Source organism: Mixophyes fleayi, chromosome 1 (assembly GCF_038048845.1).
Source record: "Mixophyes fleayi isolate aMixFle1 chromosome 1, aMixFle1.hap1, whole genome shotgun sequence".
Lineage (NCBI taxonomy): Eukaryota > Metazoa > Chordata > Amphibia > Anura > Limnodynastidae > Mixophyes > Mixophyes fleayi.
In genome coordinates, this window is record NC_134402.1 from 457,323,247 (window position 1) to 457,351,055 (window position 27,809).

At 45.9% G+C, this 27,809-nt stretch overlaps 1 protein-coding gene across 1 annotated transcript; it reads right to left on the reverse strand.

The window, feature by feature from the left end:
* Positions 1 to 20,276: 20,276 nt before the first annotated feature.
* LOC142102316 (uncharacterized) lies at positions 20,277 to 27,461 on the reverse strand. Its single transcript, XM_075187123.1, has 2 exons — positions 25,643 to 27,461; positions 20,277 to 23,227 (listed from the first exon to the last, which is right to left on the reverse strand). Exons 1-2 carry the CDS (start codon positions 26,646 to 26,648, stop codon positions 22,533 to 22,535), a joined length of 1,701 nt encoding a protein of 566 aa, XP_075043224.1. The 5' UTR covers positions 26,649 to 27,461; the 3' UTR covers positions 20,277 to 22,532.
* Between the last annotated feature and the right edge of the window lie 348 nt (positions 27,462 to 27,809).

The following is a 27,809-nucleotide window of genomic DNA, read 5'->3' on the forward strand; positions in this document are numbered from 1 at the left end:
CATTTTTGACGATGATAATGATAATGAAAAGCATCCATCCAGTCTGCATGGCTAAAAAGGTGTCCCCCAGAAGCCCATGTAATCACTAGGAGTACAGACCTTTATAAAGAAGGCAGAATCATTTTACAAGATTTTTTTCTTAGCTTCCAAACAGCATTATTCCAAGTCACACAGATGACAAGATCCGCAGGAGCTTAGATTTGCTGCTGTGAGATCATGTCAGACAAATATACTGGACTTATTGACTCAGATACAAAGGTGGATCAGTGAATATATTTTAGCTTATTTAGAGTTTAGCAGGGTATCTGTCACAGTATTTCACAATAAATGTATTCATAAACTGAACATTTCTGGATTTGACTGAAAGATAATCTAATAGATTAATGTTTGGCTACAGGACAGGAGACAGAGGGCCTGAGTTATTAAGGCACAGACACTGAGCGCATCGTGTGTTTGTTTTAAACTGCACGTAACTCGGTTCTGCGTACTCCCGAAGTCAACAAGGAACGAATCTAAAGATACGTGTGGTGATGACTATGGGTGTAGGTTACTCTGCTGTACTAGACTAGACACTGCAGGATACACACAATGCCTCTGTGGAATATAAAATCTCATTCACATGCAAAAATATATATATATATATATATATATATATATATTTTTTTTTTTATTTTTTTTTATTATTATTACTTTGTGTTTTGCGTTTGAAAAAACATTTATTAGGGTGTACTTAATGTCTATTGTATATAACAGACATTTTTCTAGTTGCTCCTGATGCAAACACAAGAGAATAGACCTCTAGCTGGTGCAAGATATACAGCGGAAAACCAGTATACATCTGTGGGCGTCTGAGTCTGACTTGGACGTGGCTGCACAGGAACGCCCTTACTGTACATTGCAGATGTGCATCCACCCATTCCCAATCCCGTTCCCTCCCTGAAATCATAGGCTGTAGTAAGTGTCGTTTGCGCTTGAAGATAGCTTGGGCGTGACTGTGTTCTGTTGTGTATCGTCTAGTTCTGAACATGCGCAGCGTGATTTGTGGACGGCACACACAAAATCGTCAGATACATGCCTTGATGAATCAGGCCCTCTGTGTTGTAACGACTGCTATGAGCTCAGAGCAAGGGTTGGTAACATGTAGAGAAGCTCAGGGATCTGTCTCGGAAGAACTGATAACAAAAATTGGGGCCTTAAGATAATTACCAGAAGACAAAAACTGTTGTCATTATTTAGGACTTTGCTTAAACTATGGAGCAAAGGGTCATCTTGACCAGAACTTTGTAAAGGAACATGAAAACATTGGAGCTTAGATGAGTTTGGGGTCACTACCAGGTGAACCGATTTCTGCTCCTAAATTTCATATGTGGTTACCTCCATTACTTTACATGTGAATATAACTTTGTAAGTAAAGAGTCAAAGCACACTAACTAGTCTTGTCACTGTATGTGCAGCTTGGAAATTAGAGCAAAGATGCAAAGATGATGGGGTCAATGCTGTTTATTGGACGCAGCGTGCAAGCGACTTTGGGATGGAGAGGTGGAGCAAGGGGTAAAGAGAGTGTAAAGGAAAGAAGATTGTGGTCAGAGAGGGGGAAGACAAATTTGGAGAAGTTGGAGATGTCACAGAGATAGGAGAACACTAGGTCCAGGGAGTGACCATCACGGTGGGTGGCAGAAGTTGTCCATTGGGTGAGGCCATGGGAGGAAAATGAGAGTGAGGAATTTAGAGGCTGCAGTAGTAATAGGAGAGTCGGTAGGGATGTTAAAATCCCCAATGATAATAGTGGGAAGATCAGAAGAGAGGAAATGTTCTCATTTCCTCTCTTCTGATCTTTCCACTATTATCCAGCGTTAAAGTTGTCAAGAAATTGAGAGGATGGGCCAGGGGGGCGATAGATGACTGCAACAAGAAGGTGGAGAGGGGAGAAGAGGTGGATGGAGTGAACTTCAAAGAAGGAGAAGGAGTGGGAGGGTACAGGTGGAATGCAAAGAACACACTCTCAGCTTCTGTGACTTTGGGTGTTCGCTGTATGAGGTCACACACGATTCCAGCACTCAAATCTCTCTCTACCTATCACACAGGTTATAGACCTGCTAAATCGCCCCACAGCAGCGCTCTCTCACACCCAGACACTTCAGGTTTGCCACCACCTATTGAATATGGGCAATATGACCCCAATATACTGCCCCACACTGGCACACAAGGCTTCTGGCTTCCCACAGGTTAGCAAAGCCCACCCCAGCAATCAAAGGGTTAACTCTTCACACCTCCAGACTGTTACACAAATGTAAATGCCAGCACACACTAGGCTTGTTAGTCAAATGTATTAACAAATAACACACTGGCATTCAAAGGGTTAACTTGGTCAAGCTATATTCTTCTTAAATAGCTAATGGATTCGTTATAGTATCAAGGACGCCACTTATTAAATTATAGATTTAATATACAAAGGTACAGGGCATTTAGATATAAACAACAATACACGACTGACATAACATACACAAGCAAAACAGTTTAAAATAAGAGAGTTATATTCAGAGTATTATTATTATTCTTTTATTTATAAGGCACCACAAGGTTTCCGCAGCGCCGTACACAATACAAACAATAGACAATACAGGGACAAACAGTACAGAACAATAAACGAGAGGCTCCAGGCAAAGCAAATATATTGAAGATGGAGCAGAAGAGAAGGCAGAGAGACAGGAGGGAGGGGGGTCCAGCTCATAATCACATTACATCCTAATGAGTATAATTTACATGAGTTGTATAATCTGTGCCTTGGGAAATTGGCTTGGAAGATGGGCAGCTTATCAATGTGGATTGATTTTTCCAAAAGTCTGACAATTTGATCTAACTGGTCACAGATATTTTAAGACACCATTACACCTTTCCCACCTCCCGGGGGTTGTAGTTTGTGACACTTTTTTCAATCACCATTTGCATGTTGCCTGATTTACTTCCCGATGTGACCTAACTTTTCTGTGGAATGTCACACAGACCCAATTTTTACTATTAATAGATCCCATATGAATTTACCCATCTACTGATACCAAACAAGCCTAGGTACATGGTGTCAGTTGAGCTTATACTCATTTCCTCAACTTCTCTGTGTGGCAGAATTCTTAATTAGACATATGAGCTGCCCTTCATCATGCTTTTGATGAATTTGGGGTTGCTCACTATTTCTATTGATTTTAAGTGGCATATTTTAAAACTGAATTATTCTTGTCTATATTAAACATTGCCAAGTCAGCACATGGTCTCTTTGAGCCAGGCACCATGCTGAGAGGTACCTAAAAGTCTATTCAGGTCTCAAAAATTCATCCTAGCCCAAGACATATCTCACCACAGGGACCTTTGAAGCTGCTACAGGTGACACTGCTATCTTCTAACTCTGGGATGTGCAGAGCCACCGAATACACATTCAACAGACTCTCTGGCTTCACATTTTACACTTTAGGGGCCTGATTCATTAAGGAACTCCGGCAAGAAATTTCTTAGTTGAGTCTCCTCGACAAAACCATTTTAAAATATACTGGGTGAAAATTAGTTTTCTATTTTGCACATAAGTCAAATACTGGCTATTTTTTCATGTAGCACACAAATACTTAATAGCTTATTTGTACACTGAAATTTAAGTTAATATTTGCATGCTACATAAAAAAAACCGACAGTATTTGACTTATTTTGTCCAGGAGACTTAAGTAAGAAATGTATTGCCTAAGTTCCTTAATGAATCAGGTGAGTTTGTTGCACACAGATCTTGCATTACAGAGTGCAAAGGACAGGGGAAGGTGAGTAAGAGGAATGATGGTAATAAGGTTGGCGGGATTGGATGTTCAGGGGGACAGGGTGAAATGTGATATGCTCATATATAATTCAATGTAGAAATTGCCTAATGATAGATATATATATATATATATATATATATATATATATATATATATATATATATTCCATGGACAAAAAACCTTATGGTTTGACATGTCCGATTAAGGTTCCTTACACTTACACACTATCTATAATGTAAGACAACCATTGAAACTCTTGAACTCAAACGCCAAAAAGCAATGAAATTACGACAATTAAGGCAGAAACCTTAATGGACGTGTGCCGTGCACAATACAGACATGATATGTCATCACATCCCGTGGTTAGCTGCAGATTCAGCACTATCATGTAGTGAGATTGCTGTCACTCACACAATACAGACATGGTATGTCATCACATCCTGTGGTTACCTGCAGATTCAGCACTATCATGTAGTGAGATAGCTGTCACTCACACAATACAGACATGGTATGTCATCACATCCTGTGGTTAGCTGCAGATTCAGCACTATCATGGAGTCAGATTGCTGTCACTCACACAATACAGACATGGTATGTCATCACATCCCGTGGTTAGCTGCAGATTCAGCACTATCATGGAGTGAGATTGCTGTCTCTCACACAATACAGACATGGTATGTCATCACATCCTGTGGTTAGCTGCAGATTCAGCACTATCATGTAGTGAGATTGCTGTCACTCACACAATACAGACATGGTATGTCATCACATCCCGTGGTTAGCTGCAGATTCAGCACTATCATGGAGTGAGATTGCTGTCACTCACACAATACAGACATGGTATGTCATCACATCCTGTGGTTAGCTGCAGATTCAGCACTATCATGTAGTGAGATTGCTGTCACTCACACAATACAGACATGGTGTCATCACATCCTGTGGTTAGCTGCAGATTCAGCACTATCATGGAGTGAGATTGCTGTCACTCACACAATACAGACATGGTATGTCATCACCTCATGTGGTTAGCTATAGATTCAGCACTATCATGTAGTGAGATTGCTGTCACTCACACATACAGACATGGTATGTCATCACATCCTGTGGTTAGCTGCAGATTCAGCACTATCATGGAGTCAGATTGCTGTCACTTACACAATACAGACATGGTATGTCATCACATCCTGTGGTTAGCTGCAGATTCAGCACTATCATGTAGTGAGATTGCTGTCACTCACAAAATGGTGGAACTGCTAATTCACAGATTTGTGTGTTTACTGGAATAAACACATACAGTCTATGCAACTGAGAATCTGAGCCGCTATGTAGCAGAAAAGATAATCCCAGCAAACTTCCCACTCAGTCCTGATTTATGGATGGTAACTTATTTAAGCATATATGAAAATTAGGAGCTACATTCTAGAGCTAGGTCTGTTCAAAACTATTCCTAAGTGTTGACCTGTCTTAGCTTTTCACAGATATATCCCAGCGACATAACTCCCCCTTCAATAAACCGGTCATAATCTCCCGCACATTTAAATACCAAACATGATGGAATTATGACAATGTGACTTACCTTTTCCAAAGATATGTGATATTAGGTGTTCACAGATACCACCCGTACCTGTCATTCACAACCCTGGTGTGATTTCTGCTCTTCAGTATGGAGTGACTCCCAGATTTCCCAAAATATGAACTATGACAACATTTCCTTTGAAGCTCATATTTCTATATACCTGTATAGGCTTTCACATGCGGCCTACCAGGATCTCCAGCTGTGATCGGCCCCACACAGTCTATTCAAGTGTCCAACACTCTCTCCCAGGCCAGGCTGTCTCACAGTAGGGGCCATTTGAAGCTGTCACAGGTGACACACTTATCTCTTCACACAGGAACGTGCAAAACCAGCAAATACATTTACATCAGACGTCTACATTTTACACTTTAACTAAACTTATCAATGTATTCATTTGATATCACCTATTTACACTGCAGTTATGATGTATACCTTATAAACAACTGCAAGCTCTCTATGTTCACGACACCTTCCCGTTTTAAGAGATGGCATGGGGATTGACTGACAGGTCATTCTCCAAGCCATCTCCCACAGATTCTATCTGGTTCAAATGGAATAGCTGTTAGCTAGGTCCCAATAGGTTCTCTGGTGAGATGGGTTAAGAAGGGGTTACATATCTCATTGAGCTGGGACTTCTGGTCCTGCCATAGCTGTGGGCTAACCTCTGCATTCTTACCTACACTCTCTGTACCTCTCACTCACTGGGTCTCTTTGTGGGTGCTGCTTGAGAGAACGCCTCCCTCCCACAAAAACTCCTGTAAGTGGGAACCCCTTAATCCTGGCACAGCAGAATACCTACTTCCACTCTGCCTTGCTTCCCCGCTACAAGATTTCCTGTCCATGGGATACACTATGCGATTCTGATCTGAGGGTCTAAGGAACAGGACACTGCCCTCCCTCATGGACTCATCTATCTGGGGGTGTAGAGTAACAGGGAGTTTGGGCCCCTCATGTTGTTTCAGCGCCGATTCTGGGGCTTTATGTGACCGTAAGAACTGTTTTGGTACACTTGGTTTGGAGTTGTGATGCATTAATGCCTTAGTAATTGATCAAAGAAATGTGTGCTTTTGACATTTGTATACCTGTGTTAATATTATGTGCCATCACCCAGACATCATTCATTACAGATTCCCATATTTCCTGCACTGATCACCATTGTGTATGATCACTGCAGTAATTGAGGCACAAAGCATGTTTAAATCTCCCGCCCCCAGCTCAGTGCAGTCAATAAATTAAATGACATCTCTGGCACCATAGGGAGAGATTAAACTTTCAATTGAGAGCAGTGCTTGCGATAATATTACTATAGGGTGCCCCCCCATATCCCCAAAACACTAACCAGCCCCCCTGTGGCTAGAAAATGTAGGTAATATCTTTAGCTCAGAGACGAAAATCTCTTAACGAATCTCTTGCCAAAAACATATTATTTAGCATAATGCATTCATATTTTTGCAAGTGATAAAGATATAACTGTCCTATTGTTTTTTTATATTTTATTTTACATCTGCTTCTTCAAATGTTTGAATTGAGTGGCACATCTGCAACAGCTTTTTAATGAGTAGTTCTTAAATATAGGGATGTTACACTGCATTTCCTAATATTTCACCCCTCTGATCTTGTGCCTCATCAGGGCCATCTTTCCCATTGGGCACAATGGGCAGGTGCCCGGGGGCCCTGCAGCCCATTGGGGCCCGTCGGAGGCAGCAAGAAAAAAAATCCTGAAAAAAAAGAATAGGAAAATACTTACCTTGCGGTCAGTTGGAGATCCGGCTCCCTCCCTGGTATCCTCCTCCGTGCGGCGCTCGCAGTGCATGTCGGGCGTGATGTCATCATGCCCGCCCGACATCCAATGCAGAGCGCGACGGAGGAGGAGACTAGGGAGGGAGCCGAATCGCCAGCTGACTGCAAGGTAAGTATTTTCCTCTTCTTTTTTTTCAGGTTTTTTTTTTGTGCTGCCTCCGACGGGCCCCCTGGGCTGCAGGGCCCATATATATAATCACTTTTTTTTTTTCTCTATATATAGGGGCCTCGGTGCACTGCTTTGCCCGGGGGCCCAAAATGTTGTTAAGAGGGCCCTGTGCCTCATGTCCATCTGACAACTGAGTAGAATGCTTTGTCCTGTATATTAAACAAGTCATATATTTTGCAGCAGGAATGCCTCTGAAATACACTAACATGTCTTTAGAGTTATTATCACTTTAAGGTTTCTAAATGGATCTTATAAATAATGTGCTTTTATACCTATCAATACCATGTAGAGCTCACTGCTATCAGTTATTATTAATATTGTTAAGAAAACAGTTAAGTTAGAACATCTAATTACTACTAATATCTAATCACTAAATGTTGGCGATACTAAGTTAATTGTATGATTAAAGCTCAGCTGTGATTATTACCCATTCTGTGCTCAAGCAGCTGCAGGCAGAGGAGCCCCAGTTATTACTCAACATTATTGGTAACTAAATTGATGATTGGCTATATATATGACTGATCGAGGACAGACTTGCAAAATATTGATAAATGTAAGCTGGATCTTTCAGACATATGCTTGATGTACTAAAGTTTGTGCTTCTACCTGGGACATACATGTGTTGTAGGGATTTCCAACTCACTTAGATATGTCTTAGATTGGGAGCTTGGTTAAAGCGTATCATGATTCTACAAAGGATCGGGATATATTTCCTGCTTTTTAGTTGCTATATAGTGTTGCAGTGAAGTATTTATACTTGAAAATTAAATGAAGTGTGCAATAATCATTTAGGCTGTTGTATTAGAATTGTAGTTATACGAAGTTCAGCTATTCCTGATTGGCTGAAGCCTGCCACACCTCTTATTTCCAATTGGTGGTTCAAATCTATATCGGTGCTTTAGATTCTGAATAGTATTTATGTCTGCAATATATTTTAAAAAGCAGATCGGCTTTTATATACTACTTTTTAATTGTACAGTGATAAATTGCACGAGCAAGACTCACAAGCCATATTTTAAGATGTATGAGGTTGTCATAGATGTTTGGTAGTAGTTCACTCTAATCCTGATGAAAACCATAGTCTGCTATAATAATGGCTCATTTTCCGATTTATAATGAGTTAACATCTGGGCATTCGAATTGTTCTAGCCTACATGAGGTTTGTCTTTAATTACAAGCTTGCTCACATAAGATAAAATATTTCACGAAAAATAATGGTAACATAAAAGCAGATAGCATTTAAATTTTTGAATGTGGGAAAGTTATTGATCATATATATGTTTATATAAATAAATGTAGTTATCTATTAGCATGTTTGTGTAATACATTAGTTATTCACAGTTGGAACCTTGTTAATTGGGTCTGTGATGAAGCCATGGTGCTTTATGTAGCTGAGTAGTCCACAGGTTGGAGTTTGTGACGATAGCCAATAGAAGTTAGGAGCAAGGCAGAGAGGCTACAGGAATATAGAGAGCACTCGGGGTGTAGACATGCACATGTAATTTTTTTTTATTTAATTCAGCCTCGTTCATATGTAATTTATTTATTTATTTTTTTGGCTGAGGTTGCTTTACACCTCTGTGATATGAACGGCAGAGTTAAAACTGGTCCGGCTCTCCAGCCTTTAACCTTCATAATTTATTTGTTAGCACAGTTGAATTTTCTAATTTTAGTAGAGCAATTTGTAGGATGGTGCTAATTATTAAATATCTATGGAACGTCGATGTACGTAGTGTTCAGAGCATAGGTATTTATCTTTTATTTTATTCACTTATGGGTATGATTTTGATATGTAATGATGAAAAATGTTAAATGTGTATAGAAATATTTTCTGACATATAAGTGAACCAGACTCTAATATACCGATCACACGGACCTTGTTAATTAGCCATGTCATTTTACCTATTCATTCTTATACATGGTGAAATGTCAATGTTTTGCTACTTGCCCGGGATTCTATCCCCCCCTCAGTGGGTAACACAGTGTAATGTAAGGAAGGAAGTGAGAACAATTAGCTGAGTGAACCAATGAGTTCAAATTAAAGATGCTCACTGACCCCCGTGAAGTGGTTTTGGTTTTGGATCTGGATTAGCTTCATGTTTTGGCTTTGGCAAAACCGCCCTCGTGTGTTTTGGTTTTGGTTTTGGATTTGGCATTTTTTAGAAAAATTGCTAAAATGTGCTAAAGTCACCTACTTTTGCTCTTTTTTTTTGTTGCTACATTATTATTAACCTCAATAACACTAATTTCAAGTTATTTGCAGTCAATTTTGACCACCTCACAGGTCACAATATTATTTTCATACACTTTCGGACAAATACTGCAGCGAACTGGCTGGATGGTAAGCGACAGAACAATGACTCAAACATGCGGCAGTTCCTTGCACTCTAGGACACATTGCCACACAGCAGTGGCAGAAAAAAAGTGGTGCAAGATGGAATTGTCCTTGGGCCCTCCCGCCCACCCTTATGTTGGATCTTAAAAAGGACATGCACAATTTAACAAACCAAGCACTTCAGCCACAAAAGTGCCACCCCTTGTGGCTGAAGTGCTTGGTTTGTTTGGGCCCCCACTGAACAGGTTAATAATGGACATAAGGCACCTAAGGTAAGGTGCTGTTAATGAACTCTACTGTGGCAAGATGTTCGCAAAGATAAGAAGAGAGTAGAAAACGTGTATATTAGGGGCACTCTATGATTGTTTATTTATATAAAACATACATTTTAATGATTCATTTAAAACGATAGTAGAGTCCTAAAATAGTACCTTAGTACCACAAGTAGCGAAATAAAACCAAAATAATAACCAAAATAAATTTGTTAAAAAGGCAGAACCAACTGCCTGGCCTCGCTGTGTAATTTGTATTACAATTTCCCTAATTATATTATATCTGGGTAATATCGATCATCATGCTGTCCAGGTGTCTGGCATAATAAGCAGATTAACCAAATCAGTGTAAACACTATTTTGAGGTGCAAGAGAGATAAACTATACCGTTACAAGCAGTTCCTATTTGCATAAATATGATGTCATAAATCTAATGCATATAGATAATATCCTTTCAATCGTACCTTATTGATAGGGAGAGAAATGATTTAATAAAGTTGAATACATAAATGTTAAAGACAAAATCAGAACCATCATATTTTCTTCACCCGCTTATAAGATAGTTTGGTCTAAATTGTCTAATATGATAAGAGTTGGCAGCGTGATTATATTGTATCCCGTTTTACAGGACTGTAATCTCCTTACTTGCAAAGAGTACCAAAATAGCTGCTATCTAGTACCACTCCCTTATAATATGAGTCTGATGTCCCTCTCAAGGACTACAAACAGATCCCTTACGTACTAACTATAGCCACGATCCCCTATAGACGAGGCTGTGGGGTTGCATTGATTTATCATATAATATCAGATCCCCTCTGTTCTATTATGGCCCCTTTATATATTGAAGCATATCTCCCTAACTTTTACAAATAGCGGCAGCATGAGTCACACATATAAGCAACACAGCGAGGCGAACACCGACGCGCGTTTCGCTTACTCACTTTAACAAGGCAAGCCGAGGCAAGCTGTGGCACGATGTTGTTGTCATCATCCTCAGCCTCATCCTCACCCTCATCAGTGTGTACATCATCCTCACACATTATTAATTCATCACCGCTGGAATCCACGTTTACAGAAATCTCAGTATTTTGATGTAATTGGCGGGAAAGGCCTTCCTCGTGGAGCTTGAAGTTAATTTTTATGAACATCATCTTTTCCACATTTTGAGGAAGTAATCTCCTACGCCGATCGCTGACAAGGTTCCCGGCTATGCTGAAAACTCTTTTCGAGTATAGACTGGAGGGTGGGCAGCGTAGGCAGTGCAAAGTTAGTTGATACATGGGTCTCCAAATTCCCTTTTTTTCCTCCCAGTATGTAAAAGGACTGTCTGATGGGTCTATTTCAATGCTGTCGTGAAAATAATCCTCCACCATCCTTTGGATGCTGATAGTAGGATCAGGTGGAGTTACGGCAGAGGTGTCACGTTTTTTGGTCAATTCTTTTAGACAAGACCAGATGTCAAAATTTGGTGCTGAGTCTTCTGCATCATCCCTGGGTGTCTTGGGAAAGCTAAGTTTTTACTAGCAGCAGTTCAGTGAGAAACTGATGGAGGAGACACCGTCCTGTCACGTAATACTTTAGCTGTCATCTTGCTCACCAGGAGCTTCAGATCTGGGTTAGTTGGAAACAAAGAGAAGACAAAGCTCTTAAACCGAGGACCAAGCACAATCGCCAAAATGTAGTGATCTGATTTCTAGATTTTGATAACTCTTGGATCCTGGCGAAGCGTATAAAGTACTTGATCTACAAGTCTGACATACTTACTTGCGAAATTGCTTTGTTTCATCTCCTCTTTCAATTTCTCAAGCTGCTTTTCCAAAAGTCTAATTAAGGGAAGCACATACAGGGTGGAATTCCACCTTGTCACCACCGGTTGCTTCAGTTGGTGGCAGCGCAAATTAAATTGCTCTAGCAGCTGCTGCAATCTCCTACACGCTGTTGCCGAATGCCTGAAATGTCCAGATATTTTACGGGCCACAGACAGCATCTCCTGCATGTCTCTGTAATTTTTTAAAAAGTTCTGCACCACCAAGTTTATTGTGTGAGCAAAACAGGGAATGTGATGGAAATCACCCAGCTGTAATGCTCTCAAAATATTGGTGGCGTTATCAGACATGGCATATCCTGGGGAGAGTCCAAGCGGGATAAGCCATGTTGCAATAACATCCCTTAGTTTTTGTAACAGATTGTCAGCTGTATGCCTCTTAGTGAAGCCGATGATACACAGAGTAGCCTGCAGGTGAAGGCAAATCACCAACCCAGTGGGCTGTCACAGTCATATAATCTTTAGTTTGCCCAGTTCTGCTTGTCCACATATCTGTGGTTAAATGTACAGTGGGTAGAATGGCATTCTGTAGCCCAATAATTACATTTTTACGAACCTTCTGGTAGAGATGAGGAATAGTCTTTCTACTAAAATGGTGTTGTGATGGAATTTGGTAACGGGGACACAAGACCTCAAGTAACTCTCTAAAACCAGCTGCATTAATTGTGGATATTGGACACAGATCTAATACTAGCATAGTTGCCATGGCGTCTGTGATCCGCTTTGCGACTTGGTGACAGCTTTCATACTTGCTTCCTCTTGCAAAGGATTGTTTAACAGTCAATTGTTGTAAACCACTAGTAGTCTTATTCTTGGTCTGCTTCTGGGATGAAGATTCACCCCCAGCAGCAGCAGCAGCTAGATGACTAGAGAGTCATCTAGCCTTAGCAACTTGGATGCAGGACTAACTCCGATCGCTACTGAGGTTATTAATGAGGACGGTGTTGTGGGTGTAGATTGCAGGCGTCGGGATGTAGGTGAGAGTAGGGTCCTAGCTGATGATGGGCTGCTTGTTGTTATTTCTTTAGCATAAGTTTCTGATTTTCCAAACAGCTTGCCATGAACTCGCTTCAAATGGCGTAACATGGATGAGGTTCCTAGATGGTTAAGGTCCCTACCTCGACTGGCTGTGGCTTTACATATGCTACAAATGGCTAGACAACTGTGGTCAGGATTTGGGTAAAAATAATTCCACACATAAGGAGTGGATGTTTTGGTCTTATGTCCTGGCATGACAATGTCCTTCTTCTTATCACGTGCCAGAACTGCTTCCACTATGCAGGACTTACACAAATAACATCATCCTCATCAACATGCTCATTAACGCCCTTGTCATAAATATCCCCCTCATCCTGTTGCAATTTCAAAGTAGCATCCTCAATTGGTGTATCACTGGCTACACTCGGGCTGTTCAGGCACACATCTGCAGAAATGCTGAAAGGGGCCCTCTTTATGGGTACACTATCAGAATGGTCACGATTACACATAGCACTCGTGGATGGACTCTCCTCAGGGATTTGTGTCATTTCTGAATCTGAACATACATTTTCCTCTAATGCCTTACTGTTTTCTTCTAGCTCGGCTTTTACACGTAAAAGTATTTGGACACCACTTTTGGAGTCCGAATGACAAGGTCTTGCTTGCTCATAACTGACCTTACAAGAAGAGGCCTCAGTGACAGTTGTAGAGCTCGCACTCACAAGAGAAAGGCGAATGCCTCATTCTTTCTTTGCCACTGAGTATGTAGAATGGCATGTTGGCAATTTTATTTATTTATGCAGATAACTTTGCCTGGATTACAGGTGTTTTTTTACATTTTTCTTTCCCTGACTTAAAAACACTTTGCATTTTGCATAGGCTTTACCAGGTGACGTAAAGGAATTACTAAAATCATGACTGGTGCCAGCAGCTGCTTGGTGCTCCTGCTCTTCTGTGTACTGCTGTGAATCCATTTTGATAACACTGTACACTTTAACTGCAAATTCAGAAGAAAAGCCTGCCCCGCCTAGTATTTGTATTTCAGCAATGACAATTAGCAATGGAGCTCTTCTCTTTGTGTGTAACCTATATAACACCGTAAAATTTGACTGCAAATTCAGAAGAAAAGCCTGCCAGACCGAGTATTTGTATTTCAGCAATGACACTTAGCAATGGAGCACTCCTCTATGTGTGTATCTTATATAACACCGTACACTTTGACTGCAAATTCAGAAGAAAAGCCTGCCAGACCGAGTATTTGTATTTCAGCAATTACACTTAGCAATGGAGCACTCCTCTATGTGTGTATCTTATATAACACCGTACACTTTGACTGCAAATTCAGAAGAAAAGCCTGCCAGACCAAGTATTTGTATTTCAGCAATGACACTTAGCAATGGAGCACTCCTCTTTGTGTGTATCCTTTATAACACCGTACAATTTGACTGCAAATTCAGAAGACACGCCTGCTAGCCCTAGTATTTGTATTTCAGCAATGAGAATTAACAATGAAGCAATGGAGCTGTCCCCCGTGTGTGTTACCTATATAACACAGTAGAATGTGACTGCAGAATTACAATAAGTCTGCCAGCCCTGGGATTTGTATTTCAGCAATGAGAATTAGCAATGGAGCAATGGATCTCTCCTCTTTGTGTGTTACCTATATAACACAGTAGAATGTGACTGCAGAATTACACCAAGTCTGCCAGCACTAGGATTTGCATTCAGCAATAACAATTAGCAATGTAGTAATGGAGCTCTCCTGTAAGTCACTGTAGACTTTGTTGAATACTGCTACCCCCTCGTTTTTCTATTCTATCTATGTTGCTGCCCAACTGGTCTACAGACTGTGCTGCCCCTTCTGTGTCCCTCTGTGAAATGGCGCTAGATCGACGTGGAGGGCGGTACTTATAGATTTCAAATCTCGCAAGATCCGACGACTTAACGATAACGTTTTATGCGTTGACGCAGTACCAGGACAATTACATTGTGTGTGTTAGCGCATTACCAGGACAGTGACGGTGTGTGTGTTAGCGCAGTACCAGGACAGTGACGGTGTATGTGTTAGCGCAGTACCAGGACAGTGACGGTGTGTGTGTTAGCGCAGTACCAAGACAGTGACGGTGTGTGTGTTAGCACAGTACCAAGACAGGGACGGTGTGTGTGTTAGCGCATTGCCAGGACAGTGACAGTGTGTGTGTTAGCGCAGTACCAGGACAGTGACGATGTGTGTGTTAGCGCAGTACCAGGACAGTGAAGGTGTGTGTGTTAGCGCAGTACCAGGACTGTGACGGTGTGTGTGTTAGTGCAGTACCAGGGCAGTGACGGGGTGTGTATTAGTGCAGTACCAGGACAGTGACGGTGTGTGCGTTAGCTCAGTACCAGGACAGTGACGGTGTGTGTATTAGCTCAGTACCAGAACAGTGACGGTGTGTGTGTTAGCTTAGCACCAGAACAGTGATGGTGTGTGTGTTAGTGCAGTACCAGGACAGTGACGGTGTGTGTGTTAGTGCAGTATCAGGGCAGTGACGGTGTGTGTGTATGTTAGCTCAGTACCAGGGCAGTGACGGTGTGTGTGTGTGTTAGTGCAGTACCAGGACAGTGACGGTGTGTGTGTTAGCACTGTACCAGGACAGTGACGGTGTGTGTATTAGCTCAGTACCAGAACAGTGACGGTGTGTGTGTTAGCTCAGCACCAGAACAGTGATGGTGTGTGTGTGTTAGTGCAGTACCAGGACAGTGACGGTGTGTGTATTAGCTCAGTACCAGAACAGTGACGGTGTGTGTGTTAGTGCAGTACCAGGACAGTGACGGTGTGTGTGTGTGTGTGTGTGTGTTAGTGCAGTATCAGGGCAGTGATGGTGTGTGTGTGTGTTAGCTCAGTACCAGGACAGTGACGGTGTGTGTGTTAGCGCAGTACCAGGACAGTGAAGGTGTGTGTGTTAGCGCAGTACCAGGACAGTGACGGTGTGTGTGTTAGTGCAGTACCAGGGCAGTGACGGGGTGTGTATTAGTGCAGTACCAGGACAGTGACGGTGTGTGCGTTAGCTCAGTACCAGGACAGTGACGGTGTGTGTATTAGCTCAGTACCAGAACAGTGACGGTGTGTGTGTTAGCTTAGCACCAGAACAGTGATGGTGTGTGTGTTAGTGCAGTACCAGGACAGTGACGGTGTGTGTGTGTGTGTGTGTGTGTGTGTGTGTGTTAGTGCAGTATCAGGGCAGTGACGGTGTGTGTGTATGTTAGCTCAGTACCAGGGCAGTGACGGTGTGTGTGTGTGTTAGTGCAGTACCAGGACAGTGACGGTGTGTGTGTGTGTGTGTTAGTGCAGTATCAGGGCAGTGACGGTGTGTGTGTATGTTAGCTCAGTACCAGGGCAGTGACGGTGTGTGTGTGTGTGTGTTAGTGCAGTACCAGGACAGTGACGGTGTGTGTGTTAGCACTGTACCAGGACAGTGACGGTGTGTGTATTAGCTCAGTACCAGAACAGTGATGGTGTGTGTGTTAGCTCAGCACCAGAACAGTGATGGTGTGTGTGTGTTAGTGCAGTACCAGGACAGTGACGGTGTGTGTATTAGCTCAGTACCAGAACAGTGACGGTGTGTGTGTTAGTGCAGTACCAGGACAGTGACGGTGTGTGTGTGTGTGTGTGTGTGTGTGTTAGTGCAGTATCAGGGCAGTGACGGTGTGTGTGTGTGTTAGCTCAGTACCAGGGCAGTGACGGTGTGTGTGTGTGTTAGTGCAGTACCAGGACAGTGACGGTGTGTGTTAGCACTGTACCAGGACAGTGACGGTGTGTGTGTTAGCGCAGTACCAGGACAGTGATGGTATGTGTGTTAGCGCAATACCAGGACAATGACAGTGTTTGTGTTAGCGTAGTACCAGGACAGTGACGGTGTTTGTGTTAGTGCAGTACCAGGACAGTGACTGTGTGTGTGTAAGCACAGTACAAGGACAGTGATGGTGTTTGTGTTAGTGCAGTATCAGGACAGTGATGGTGTTTGTGTTAGCGCAGTACCAGGACAGTGACTGTGTGTGTATTAGTGCAGTACCAGGACAGTGACTGTGTATGTGTTAGCACAGTACCAGGACAGTGACGGTGTTTGTGTTAGTGCAGTACCAGGACAGTGACTGTGTGTGTGCTACTGCAGTACCAGGACAATGACGGTGTTTGTGTTAGCGCAGTACCAGGACAATGACGGTGTTTGTGTTAGTGCAGTACCAGGACAGTGATGGTGTTTGTGTTAGCGCAGTACCAGGACAATGACGGTGTTTGTGTTAGTGCAGTACCAGGACAGTGACGGTGTGTGTGCTAGTGCAGTACCAGGACAGTGATGGTGTTTGTGTTAGCGCAGTACCAGAAGTATGACGGTGTTTGTGTTGGCGCAGTACCAGGACAGAGACGGTGTGTGTGTTAGTGCAGTACCAGGACAGTGACGGTGTGTGTGTTAGCGCAGTACCAGGACAATGACGGTGTTTGTGTTAGCGCAGTACCAGGACATTGACGGTGTTTGTGTTAGCGCAGTACCAGGACAATGACGGTGTTTGTATTAGCGCAGTACCAGGACAATGACGTTGTTTGTGTTAGTGCAGTACCAGGACAGTGATGGTGTTTCTGTTAGCGCAGTACCAGGACAATGACGGTGTTTGTGTTAGTGCAGTACCAGGACAGTGACGGTGTTTGTGTTAGCGTAGTACCAGGACAGTGACGGTGTTTGTGTTAGTGCGGTACCAGGACAGTGACTGTGTGTGTGTTAGCACAGTACCAGGACAGTGATGGTGTTTGTGTTAGTGCAGTATCAGGACAGTGATGGTGTTTGTGTTAGCGCAGTACCAGGACAGTGACTGTGTGTGTGTTAGTGCAGTACCAGGACAGTGACTGTGTGTGTGCTAGTGCAGTACCAGGACAATGACGGTGTTTGTGTTAGTGCAGTACCAGGACAGTGATGGTGTTAGTGCAGTACCAGGACAGTGACTGTGTATGTGTTAGTGCAGTACCAGGACAGTGATGGTGTTTGTGTTAGCGCAGTACCAGGACAATGACGGTGTTTGTGTTAGTGCAGTACCAGGACAGTGACGGTGTGTGTGCTAGTGCAGTACCAGGACAGTGATGGTGTTTGTGTTAGCGCAGTACCAAAAGTATGACGGTGTTTGTGTTGGCGCAGTACCAGGACAGAGACGGTGTGTGTGTTACTGCAGTACCAGGACAGTGACGGTGTGTGTGTTAGCGCAGTACCAGGACAATGACGGTGTTTGTGTTAGCGCAGTACCAGGACATTGACGGTGTTTGTGTTAGCGCAGTACCAGGACAATGACGGTGTTTGTATTAGCGCAGTACCAGGACAATGACGTTGTTTGTGTTAGTGCAGTACCAGGACAGTGACGGTGTTTGTGTTAGCGTAGTACCAGGACAGTGACGGTGTTTGTGTTAGTGCGGTACCAGGACAGTGTATGTGTGTGTGTGTTAGCACAGTACCAGGACAGTGATGGTGTTTGTGTTAGTGCAGTATCAGGACAGTGATGGTGTTTGTGTTAGCGCAGTACCAGGACAGTGACTGTGTGTGTGTTAGTGCAGTACCAGGACAGTGACTGTGTGTGTGCTAGTGCAGTACCAGGACAATGACGGTGTTTGTGTAAGTGCAGTACCAGGACAGTGATGGTGTTAGTGCAGTACCAGGACAGTGACTGTGTATGTGTTAGCACAGTACCAGGACAGTGACGGTGTGTGTGTTAGTGCAGTACCAGGACAGTGACTGTGTGTGTGCTAGTGCAGTACCAGGACAATGACGGTGTTTGTGTTAGTGCAGTACCAGGACAGTGATGGTGTTAGCGCAGTACCAGGACAATGACGGTGTTTGTGTTAGTGCAGTACCAGGACAGTGACGGTGTGTGTGCTAGTGCAGTACCAGGACAGTGATGGTGTTTGTGTTAGCGCAGTACCAGGACAATGACGGTGTTTGTGTTGGCGCAGTACCAGGACAGTGACGGTGTGTGTGTTAGCGCAGTACCAGGACAATGACGGTGTTTGTGTTAGCGCAGTACCAGGACAATGACTGTGTTTGTGTTAGTGCAGTACCAGGACAAATGACGGTGTTAGTGTTAGTGCAGTACCAGGACAGTGACGGTGTGTGTGTTAGTGCAGTACCAGGACAGTGTTTGTGTTAGCGCAGTACCAGGACAATGACGTTGTTTGTGTTAGTGCAGTACCAGGACAATGATGGTGTTTGTGTTAGTGCAGTACCAGGACAGTGATGGTGTTTGTGTTAGTGCAGTACCAGGACAATGACGGTGTTTGTGTTAGTGCAGTACCAGGACAGTGACGGTGTGTGTGCTAGTGCAGTACTAGGACAGTGATGGTGTGTGTGTTAGCGCAGTACCAGGACAGTGACGGTGTTTGTGTTAGCGCAGTACCAGGACAGTGATGGTGTTAGTGCAGTACCAGGACAGTGACTGTGTATGTGTTAGTGCAGTACCAGGACAGTGATGGTGTTTGTGTTAGCGCAGTACCAGGACAATGACGGTGTTTGTGTTAGTGCAGTACCAGGACAGTGACGGTGTGTGTGCTAGTGCAGTACCAGGACAGTGATGGTGTTTGTGTTAGCGCAGTACCAAAAGTATGACGGTGTTTGTGTTGGCGCAGTACCAGGACAGAGACGGTGTGTGTGTTAGTGCAGTACCAGGACAGTGACGGTGTGTGTGTTAGCGCAGTACCAGGACAATGACGGTGTTTGTGTTAGCGCAGTACCAGGACATTGACGGTGTTTGTGTTAGCGCAGTACCAGGACAATGACGGTGTTTGTATTAGCGCAGTACCAGGACAATGACGTTGTTTGTGTTAGTGCAGTACCAGGACAGTGACGGTGTTTGTGTTAGCGTAGTACCAGGACAGTGACGGTGTTTGTGTTAGTGCGGTACCAGGACAGTGTATGTGTGTGTGTGTTAGCACAGTACCAGGACAGTGATGGTGTTTGTGTTAGTGCAGTATCAGGACAGTGATGGTGTTTGTGTTAGCGCAGTACCAGGACAGTGACTGTGTGTGTGTTAGTGCAGTACCAGGACAGTGACTGTGTGTGTGCTAGTGCAGTACCAGGACAATGACGGTGTTTGTGTTAGTGCAGTACCAGGACAGTGATGGTGTTAGTGCAGTACCAGGACAGTGACTGTGTATGTGTTAGCACAGTACCAGGACAGTGACGGTGTGTGTGTTAGTGCAGTACCAGGACAGTGACTGTGTGTGTGCTAGTGCAGTACCAGGACAATGACGGTGTTTGTGTTAGTGCAGTACCAGGACAGTGATGGTGTTAGCGCAGTACCAGGACAATGACGGTGTTTGTGTTAGTGCAGTACCAGGATAGTGACGGTGTGTGTGCTAGTGCAGTACCAGGACAGTGATGGTGTTTGTGTTAGCGCAGTACCAGGACAATGACGGTGTTAAAGGGCTCACCGTGTATGTTTCGTAAACCTTACATCAACCTTATAATTCTAAAACCCCTTTGCATGCAAATAAAGACACGGAGACTTGAATAAGTTATAAAAAATTGCCAGAATTTTTATTATAATTTTAATTTAAACTAGACCTATGGTGGCGGAGAAAGGGCACTGCGAAACAACTCTCAAGCTGACAAACACTATCACTAGTGGACTGGCGCAAACCGCCGTACGTCCACCACCACAGGGAACAAATCCCAACATCACTTTTGCGCTGAGTTGGCGTCAGAGTGACTGCCCCTTTGAAAACTCACTCTGCCCTCCCTCACCGAGTCGAACAGGGACCCTCCTCACCGAAGGGCCAAAAAGGGAGTTACTGGTGCCTCAACGGGGGGCAGTGACCTACGACAACTACCAATGCGCCCACAAATCAGCCGCTGAACGCAGTGCCTTCCTACCGCAACATCACCGTACATACCCTACCAAAGGAGTGGGTGGGTGGGATCTCGTGCTGTGGAATGAACCAGACAGGAAGTGCAGCCTCCTATAACAATCAAGGTCCCTCCCACTGGATTACACATTGGTCGGGCCAACCCATTTTAACACCTTCAGGTCAGTGTTCAGCTTACTACAAACCCTGTCGCCCTTTAAGTGCATTCGTCCTATTCAGCCTCATTTGTCATAAAGGGCTCACCGTGTATGTTTCGTAAACCTTACATCAACCTTATAATTCTAAAACCCCTTTGCATGCAAATAAAGACACGGAGACTTGAATAAGTTATAAAAAATTGCCAGAATTTTTATTATAATTTTAATTTAAACTAGACCTATGGTGGCGGAGAAAGGGCACTGCGAAACAACTCTCAAGCTGACAAACACTATCACTAGTGGACTGGCGCAAACCGCCGTACGTCCACCACCACAGGGAACAAATCCCAACATCACTTTTGCGCTGAGTTGGCGTCAGAGTGACTGCCCCTTTGAAAACTCACTCTGCCCTCCCTCACCGAGTCGAACAGGGACCCTCCTCACCGAAGGGCCAAAAAGGGAGTTACTGGTGCCTCAACGGGGGGCAGTGACCTACGACAACTACCAATGCGCCCACAAATCAGCCGCTGAACGCAGTGCCTTCCTACCCCGCTGCGCCCCACAGACGCCGCAGCCCGCCACCACTAATCTAAACACGCCGAAACTCCACCGCAAATGCTATCTATAAAGAACCCCATACCCTCCTCCGTTAGATGTACGCCATCACTTCTAAACAATTGAGGTGACTCTACCCCTAATCCCGGGTGATTGATAACTAAACCCCCCATGGACCGCACTATTTTCCTAATGGTGCTATTCAGCTTCCTGACCATAACTGTCATCTTTTTTAAGGGGATAGTTGTTCTCCAAGCCAGCCGGGGGATTAATGCCGACCAACCAATAATGATATGTGGCCATGCCTCGTGAATTCGCCTAAGGTCTTCCCGAATCGCAATAATGAGCTCCAGAGACTTGCCTTTCCCCAGGTCATTGCCTCCTGCGTGCACTACAAGTATATTCGGCGGGCCATGCTGTCTTATTAGCCTCCCCAACCATGGAACCAAATCAGGCCAATTTAATCCCCTTCTACCCAACCATCTTATTACGGTGCCTTCGTGATTCGGTATAACATTAGATCTGGGGTGGCCGGCGGCCCAGAAAACAAAGGAATGACCAATGATCCACACCATCTTAGTTGGGACACCATCACCTGGAAGCAGAAAAACATTGTTAAAACCATGCCACCGTAAATTGGAAGACAGGCCAGGCATAGCATAAAAGCATGAGAAGGATAGTATAGCGGAAAACCAGACAACATGTAGGGGGGGGGGGGAGGAAACAAATAGGGAGCAGGCCACCCAGGCGAAGGTAAACAACACCCGGAAAAACCCCGGCAGCACACCGCTAATCAGGACTTACGCCCAGGGAAACCCGGGTGAAAATCCCTTCGCGCCCCCGCTTCAAAGCGACGAGCGGAAAAGCCCAGGGTAGCCCACCGAATGGAGGGAGAAGTTGGGGTAGGGGAGGGCAGAGGGGGTGGGTAGGGTAACAATCAGAGAGTGAATTTGGAGAAAAAGAAAAACTGCAAGGCAACCTTTGATTAGTGGAACAAAAACATTCAAACAGCAACATTGTCAATCCTGACATAAGACTTATAAGCCGTGGATTTCCAGCGGCCCAGAGCTTTTATCGTCTCAGTGGAGGATCCCGCCAAAGCAGCAGATGTGGCCGCCCCGATCCTGAACGAATGCGTTCCGTACATAGAACTGTCTAGATCTAATGACCGTAGGGACTTCTTCATAATGGCCGAAAATTGATATTTCGTCATGGGCATGCCGTTATGGTGACATAGAACAAACGAGCCTGAGGTCTCACATTCATAAATCGGGACACTAAATTAACTGGACAGATGTTACTATTATGCTGCCTATTCAACTGCACCCAAGCTCCCCTCCCACTCTGATCAGTTTTAGATCTAATTATTTTACAGGACACAATACCTCCTACCAAGCTGACATGCTCCGCTTGCAAACCTGACTCTTGATTCCCCCTGGATTTTGCCACTAATTCAGAAACCCGAAAAGCACCGAAAAAGGCCATAGAGAAAGCAGCGCTAAACAAAGTCTTCTCATATTCATCCACCGCTATCCCACCCAAGGTCCCTATCAACTGGTCCAGAATAATGTCGGTGATAGGCAAGCGCGCATCTGCCTGCGAGGGTCTCGCCCTAGCCCACCCCTTCAGGGCCTTACTGATGATAAACCCCTTTGTGACATCCGTGTAACCTTGAAGCCTGGCCATGAAAGATATCCCCGCCAAAGTAGCCGCCATAGAGGCCCTGGATTCCCCCTTTGAATAGCTCTCCCACATAAATGCTAACATAGCATCCCGCTGACCTGCCTCAGATTGATCTTTTTGCCCGCTGAATAGTGACCACCGTCTCCATGATGCCTGATACGTCCTCAGGGTGGAAGGGGCTACTGCCTGTTCTACGAGCCCCCTTATGCCGGCTTGATGATCTGCCAAACACAAGAGGGACACGGAATACCAACATTGTCCGCCTGGGGAGCCATGCTCCGAAACTTGCTCCACTGACCGCGGGATAAAGCATCGGCCAAACTATTTTGCACCCCTGGCACATGTCTAGCCCTGAAAGAAATATCGTACTGCAGGCAGCGCAACACTAGGTGGCGCAGCAGAGATATTGCATGATGGGAGGACGCGCTTTGTTTATTGATCGACTGGACCACTCCCAAATTGTCGCACCAGAAAACTATGTGCTTTCCACGCAATGTGGACGCCCACAATTCGATTGCCACGACAATAGGAAATAGTTCCAGGACCAGCAAGTTTTTGGTAATCCCTAACCTATGCCATTCCTCCGGCCAGCTTTCCGCGCACCAATGCCCGTGCAGATAAGCACCAAAGCCGCATGCTCCGGAAGCGTCCGTGAACAGGTCGATATTAACGTTTGTTACGGGTGGTGAAGGCCATATTCGTGTCCCGTTAAAATCACTGAGGAAGGTGAGCCAAATCTGCAAATCCTCCTTGATAACCCTGGATAGACGCACCGCCGCGTGTGGCCTACTCCTCCCCGCAGTGGCTCTCTGTAGCTTTCTACAAAAAACTCTACCCATGGGAATCACACGGCATGCAAAGTTGAACCTCCCTAACAGGGACTGAACCTGCCTGAGCGGGCTGGAGCTGGCCTCCAACGCTTCTGCGATAGCCTCGCACATCTTGGACACTTTATCAGTTGGGAGCCTGCAAATCCCGGCCGCCGTGTCGATCTCAATTCCAAGGAACGAGAGACACGTGGCTGGACCCTCCGTCTTGTCCGCGGCAATGGGGACGCCTAGCACCCTAAAAAGGGCTTCAGTGGAAAACAGAGTATCCCGACAACAAGTGGAATCAGGAGGCCCGATAACCAAGAAGTCATCTAGATAGTGTGCGATCCACCGACACCCCGTTCCCGCCTGAATGCACCAATGCAAGAAGCCACTGAACTTCTCAAATAGCGCACAGGATATCGAACACCCCATAGGCAGACAGCGATCGATGTAAAATCCACCACGATGCCGAAAACCCATGAACTGATACGATTCCGGGTGAAGGGGCAGTAACCGAAAAGCCGACTCAATGTCGATCTTAGCCAACAGGGCACCCCTCCCGCATTCCTGCACCAGTGCCAGTGCGGATTCAAACGATTGGTAATTTACGGAACTAAGGGTGGTGTCTATGGCGTCGTTCACGGACAGACCAGCCGGGTACGACAAATGTTGTATCAACCTGAATTTACCCGCTGCCTTTTTGGGTACTACCCCTACCGGGGACACAATGAGATTTGGAATAGGAGGAAGCGAGAAAGGGCCAACCATGCGACCCAGGCCCACCTCCTTCGCGATTTTAGCGTCTAATACTTCCGGGAGAGCGAGCGCCGATTTCAAATTGATCGGCGTCGCCGTAGAAACGTTGCCCTGCACTGGTAACTTAAAACCCATATGAAATCCGTCACGTAGGAAAGTCGCGGTGTCTCTATCTGGGAACCAAGCGAGCCATTTGTCCAGTTCAGCCAAATTAATTGGCGATGGACCCTTGACTTGGCACAGCTGGAGTTGCACCTCGTCCGCTACCCCCACTCCGTCGGGCCCTTGCACATTCAGTGGCTGGATGCTGACCTCCGCATGCCGTGCAATTGTGTTTGAAGCGGCAGGATGTGCCTCGCTGGCAAGAGCCTGCGTTGAAATCGAAACATCGACCTTTCGTGGGGAGGGTTGCTTGTACCCTCCCCGGCCCTTGAAACCTCCTGCCCGTGTAACCCTCGGCCCCTTGACTGCTTGGTCTCATGAGTTCCAGCCAGGTGTCGATGTCCTTCGACCCCAGCGGGAGCTTCTCGCGACCACTCATCCGCTTGCGGAAAAGCTCGTCATACGCTCTCCATATTGAGGGGCCATCCTTTAGAGCCATCCCACTGATAAGGTGCATATATCTCCACACCTCATCCTGTTCCCCGGGCCTAGTTTCCAGATAAATAGTGGCAAAAATAGCGAAGGAATTAGACCATCTATTAAACGATCTGAACTTGTCCTCCCCCATGCCGGACCTCTCACAAGCCGCGGCAAGTGCCTTCTTTCCCTCACCTGTCAGGGCGAACATGTCCACGTACTTTCCGCGTCTAATCCTATCCCGTACGCTCGGCCTAATGCCGTGTGTGATTTCCAAGGTTTCAACCTGCCCTAAGTCACTCCTAGCCACCGTCCGTTCATCGCCCCCCAACTGCGGAGCCTGCTTGCTACGTTTACCTAGCAATTTCGTTTCCAATAGCTTGATTAGTTTCCTGGGCCTATCGCCCGAATCCGAAGAACCACTGCTCGTGGAGAGAACCGGTGACCCTAACAACTGTACATCGTGTGTAGTAACAGAAACGGACTCACCATGAGGAGCAGGATTCCCGGCCGCGACTGATGCCTCCGCGACACTGGCAGCCCCCGGCTGGGCATCTGTTGATCCCGGGATTGGTCCCACACGACTCCCCGCCGACCTCTGGTCTCGAGACTCGGACCCGGAACGACCTTCCCCGACAGCCCTCATCTCCTGGTTCGCGACCGCAGGTTCTGAAACACAAAGTGGAGCAGTAAGCTGAGATCTAGGAACGTAATCCAGTCGTCGCCGCACCGATCCCAAGGCTGGGCCGCAAGGATCTGATCTATAAGGTAAAAGGGGTGACGGGTTATAGGAACCTCTCGATATGACCCGACGCTGAGGGGGGGCATCGTCATAATGGGCCCGGTCGTATTCGTCGTAAAAGCCGCTTGGCCTGTACTGTGTGTGCCGTGGGGGAGACCATTGGGACGTATTACCGCCGCTGGAATGATGGTAATCATATACCAGATTATCCCGTGTGGGCTCCGGCCTAAAGTGACTGGGGCCGCCATACCCTCCAGACGGCGATGGGGCACGCCGGGACCTGTACGTCCACTCGTCTGTAGCTGGCCGAACGTGTCGAGAAAGGGAGGGCCTCACAGGCTCCCGGGGACTGTCACCAAAAACTTCCATGTGCCCCCTACTGGTCCTATCTGTCCCCACGTGTCTCTGCCCCTGCCTAAGACTCTGAACCCTGTCCGCCTCGGGGGTATAAGGTATAAATGGGCCTCTATCAGACAAAGGGGCTCCCCTATAGTGTGCACCCCAAGAAGAACCTCTGCCGCTTTGGGGCAAAAATGGGCTGGGCGGGAAATGTAACTGGTGAGGGGCAGGGGGGTTATCAGTCTGTCTGTCCCCTCTGCGAGACAAGATGGGCGGGGTGACGGGGTACAGTATAAAAACTTCGGAGCTGGTCCCCCTATCCCCCCCTTGAGGGTCGCTGCTCATGACCCCTCTCTCCCCTGTGGGATTAACCCCAGAGGTAGACACCATAGTGGTTTGTGGAATGGAGGGCATGACCGCAGCTGGAGGAAGCACAGGAGTGCTGGCTGGAACCACCCCCCCTCCCCCTCCCCGCTGCTGCCCACAATGGGGGAAATGATTGTGCGAGATGGCGGCCTGGGTCTGCGCATGCGCGACCCAGACGATACCGCCGGCTGTACAGAGCGGCTCCGCCGCCCGCTGACTTGGCTAGGGGTAACAGGGGAGCCACCATGGGAAGCGTGAGCCCGGCCCACGGGCTCACGCTGGAGCAAGGAAGGTAGGCTGCAGATATCCGTTGGGCGGGAAGGGGTCTGAGCGGAGGCTGCAATATGGCGCCTGGATGCGGGGGGGGATGGGGACCTGTAGCGTGCCGGGCGGGCGGAGGAGCGCCTAGGACGGGGCATGGCAGCGGTGGCTGAAGGTGTGGAGCTGGGGAGGCACGGGGGAAGCTAAAGGAAAAGGGGAACAATCAAGGAAAAAACGGAAATAAAGAGGAAAAACAAAAAGGAGAGTAAGCGGCTGAAAAGAAAATAATAAAGGTAGAGACAGGACACAGGGGAAAAAACCAGAGAAGGAAAACAAGAGATATGAAGGAAACAAGGACAGGCCAAAGAAAAAAGAATAACAGGGTACTTATCCGATTCCTGGCTGAGGTCCTGCTGCTGCAATCTCGTGCTGTGGAATGAACCAGACAGGAAGTGCAGCCTCCTATAACAATCAAGGTCCCTCCCACTGGATTACACATTGGTCGGGCCAACCCATTTTAACACCTTCAGGTCAGTGTTCAGCTTACTACAAACCCTGTCGCCCTTTAAGTGCATTCGTCCTATTCAGCCTCATTTGTCATTGTGTTGGCGCAGTACCAGGACAGTGACGGTGTGTGTGTTAGCGCAGTACCAGGACAATGACGGTGTTTGTGTTAGCGCAGTACCAGGACAATGACTGTGTTTGTGTTAGTGCAGTACCAGGACAAATGACGGTGTTTGTGTTAGTGCAGTACCAGGACAGTGACGGTGTGTGTGTTAGTGCAGTACCAGGACAGTGTTTGTGTTAGCGCAGTACCAGGACAATGACGTTGTTTGTGTTAGTGCAGTACCAGGACAATGACGGTGTTTGTGTTAGTGCAGTACCAGGACAGTGATGGTGTTTGTGTTAGTGCAGTACCAGGACAATGACGGTGTTTGTGTTAGTGCA

Bases quoted from the DNA above. Each gene is read 5' to 3' on its own strand.
- LOC142102316 (XM_075187123.1), bottom strand. From the start codon at position 26,648: ATGCCCTCCATTCCACAAACCACTATGGTGTCTACCTCTGGGGTTAAT. The intron at 23,228-25,642 runs GTGAGTCCGTTT...TGTGTTTGGCAG, and splicing joins CGGGAATCCTGCTCCTCATG to ATCATCAAGCCGGCATAAGG.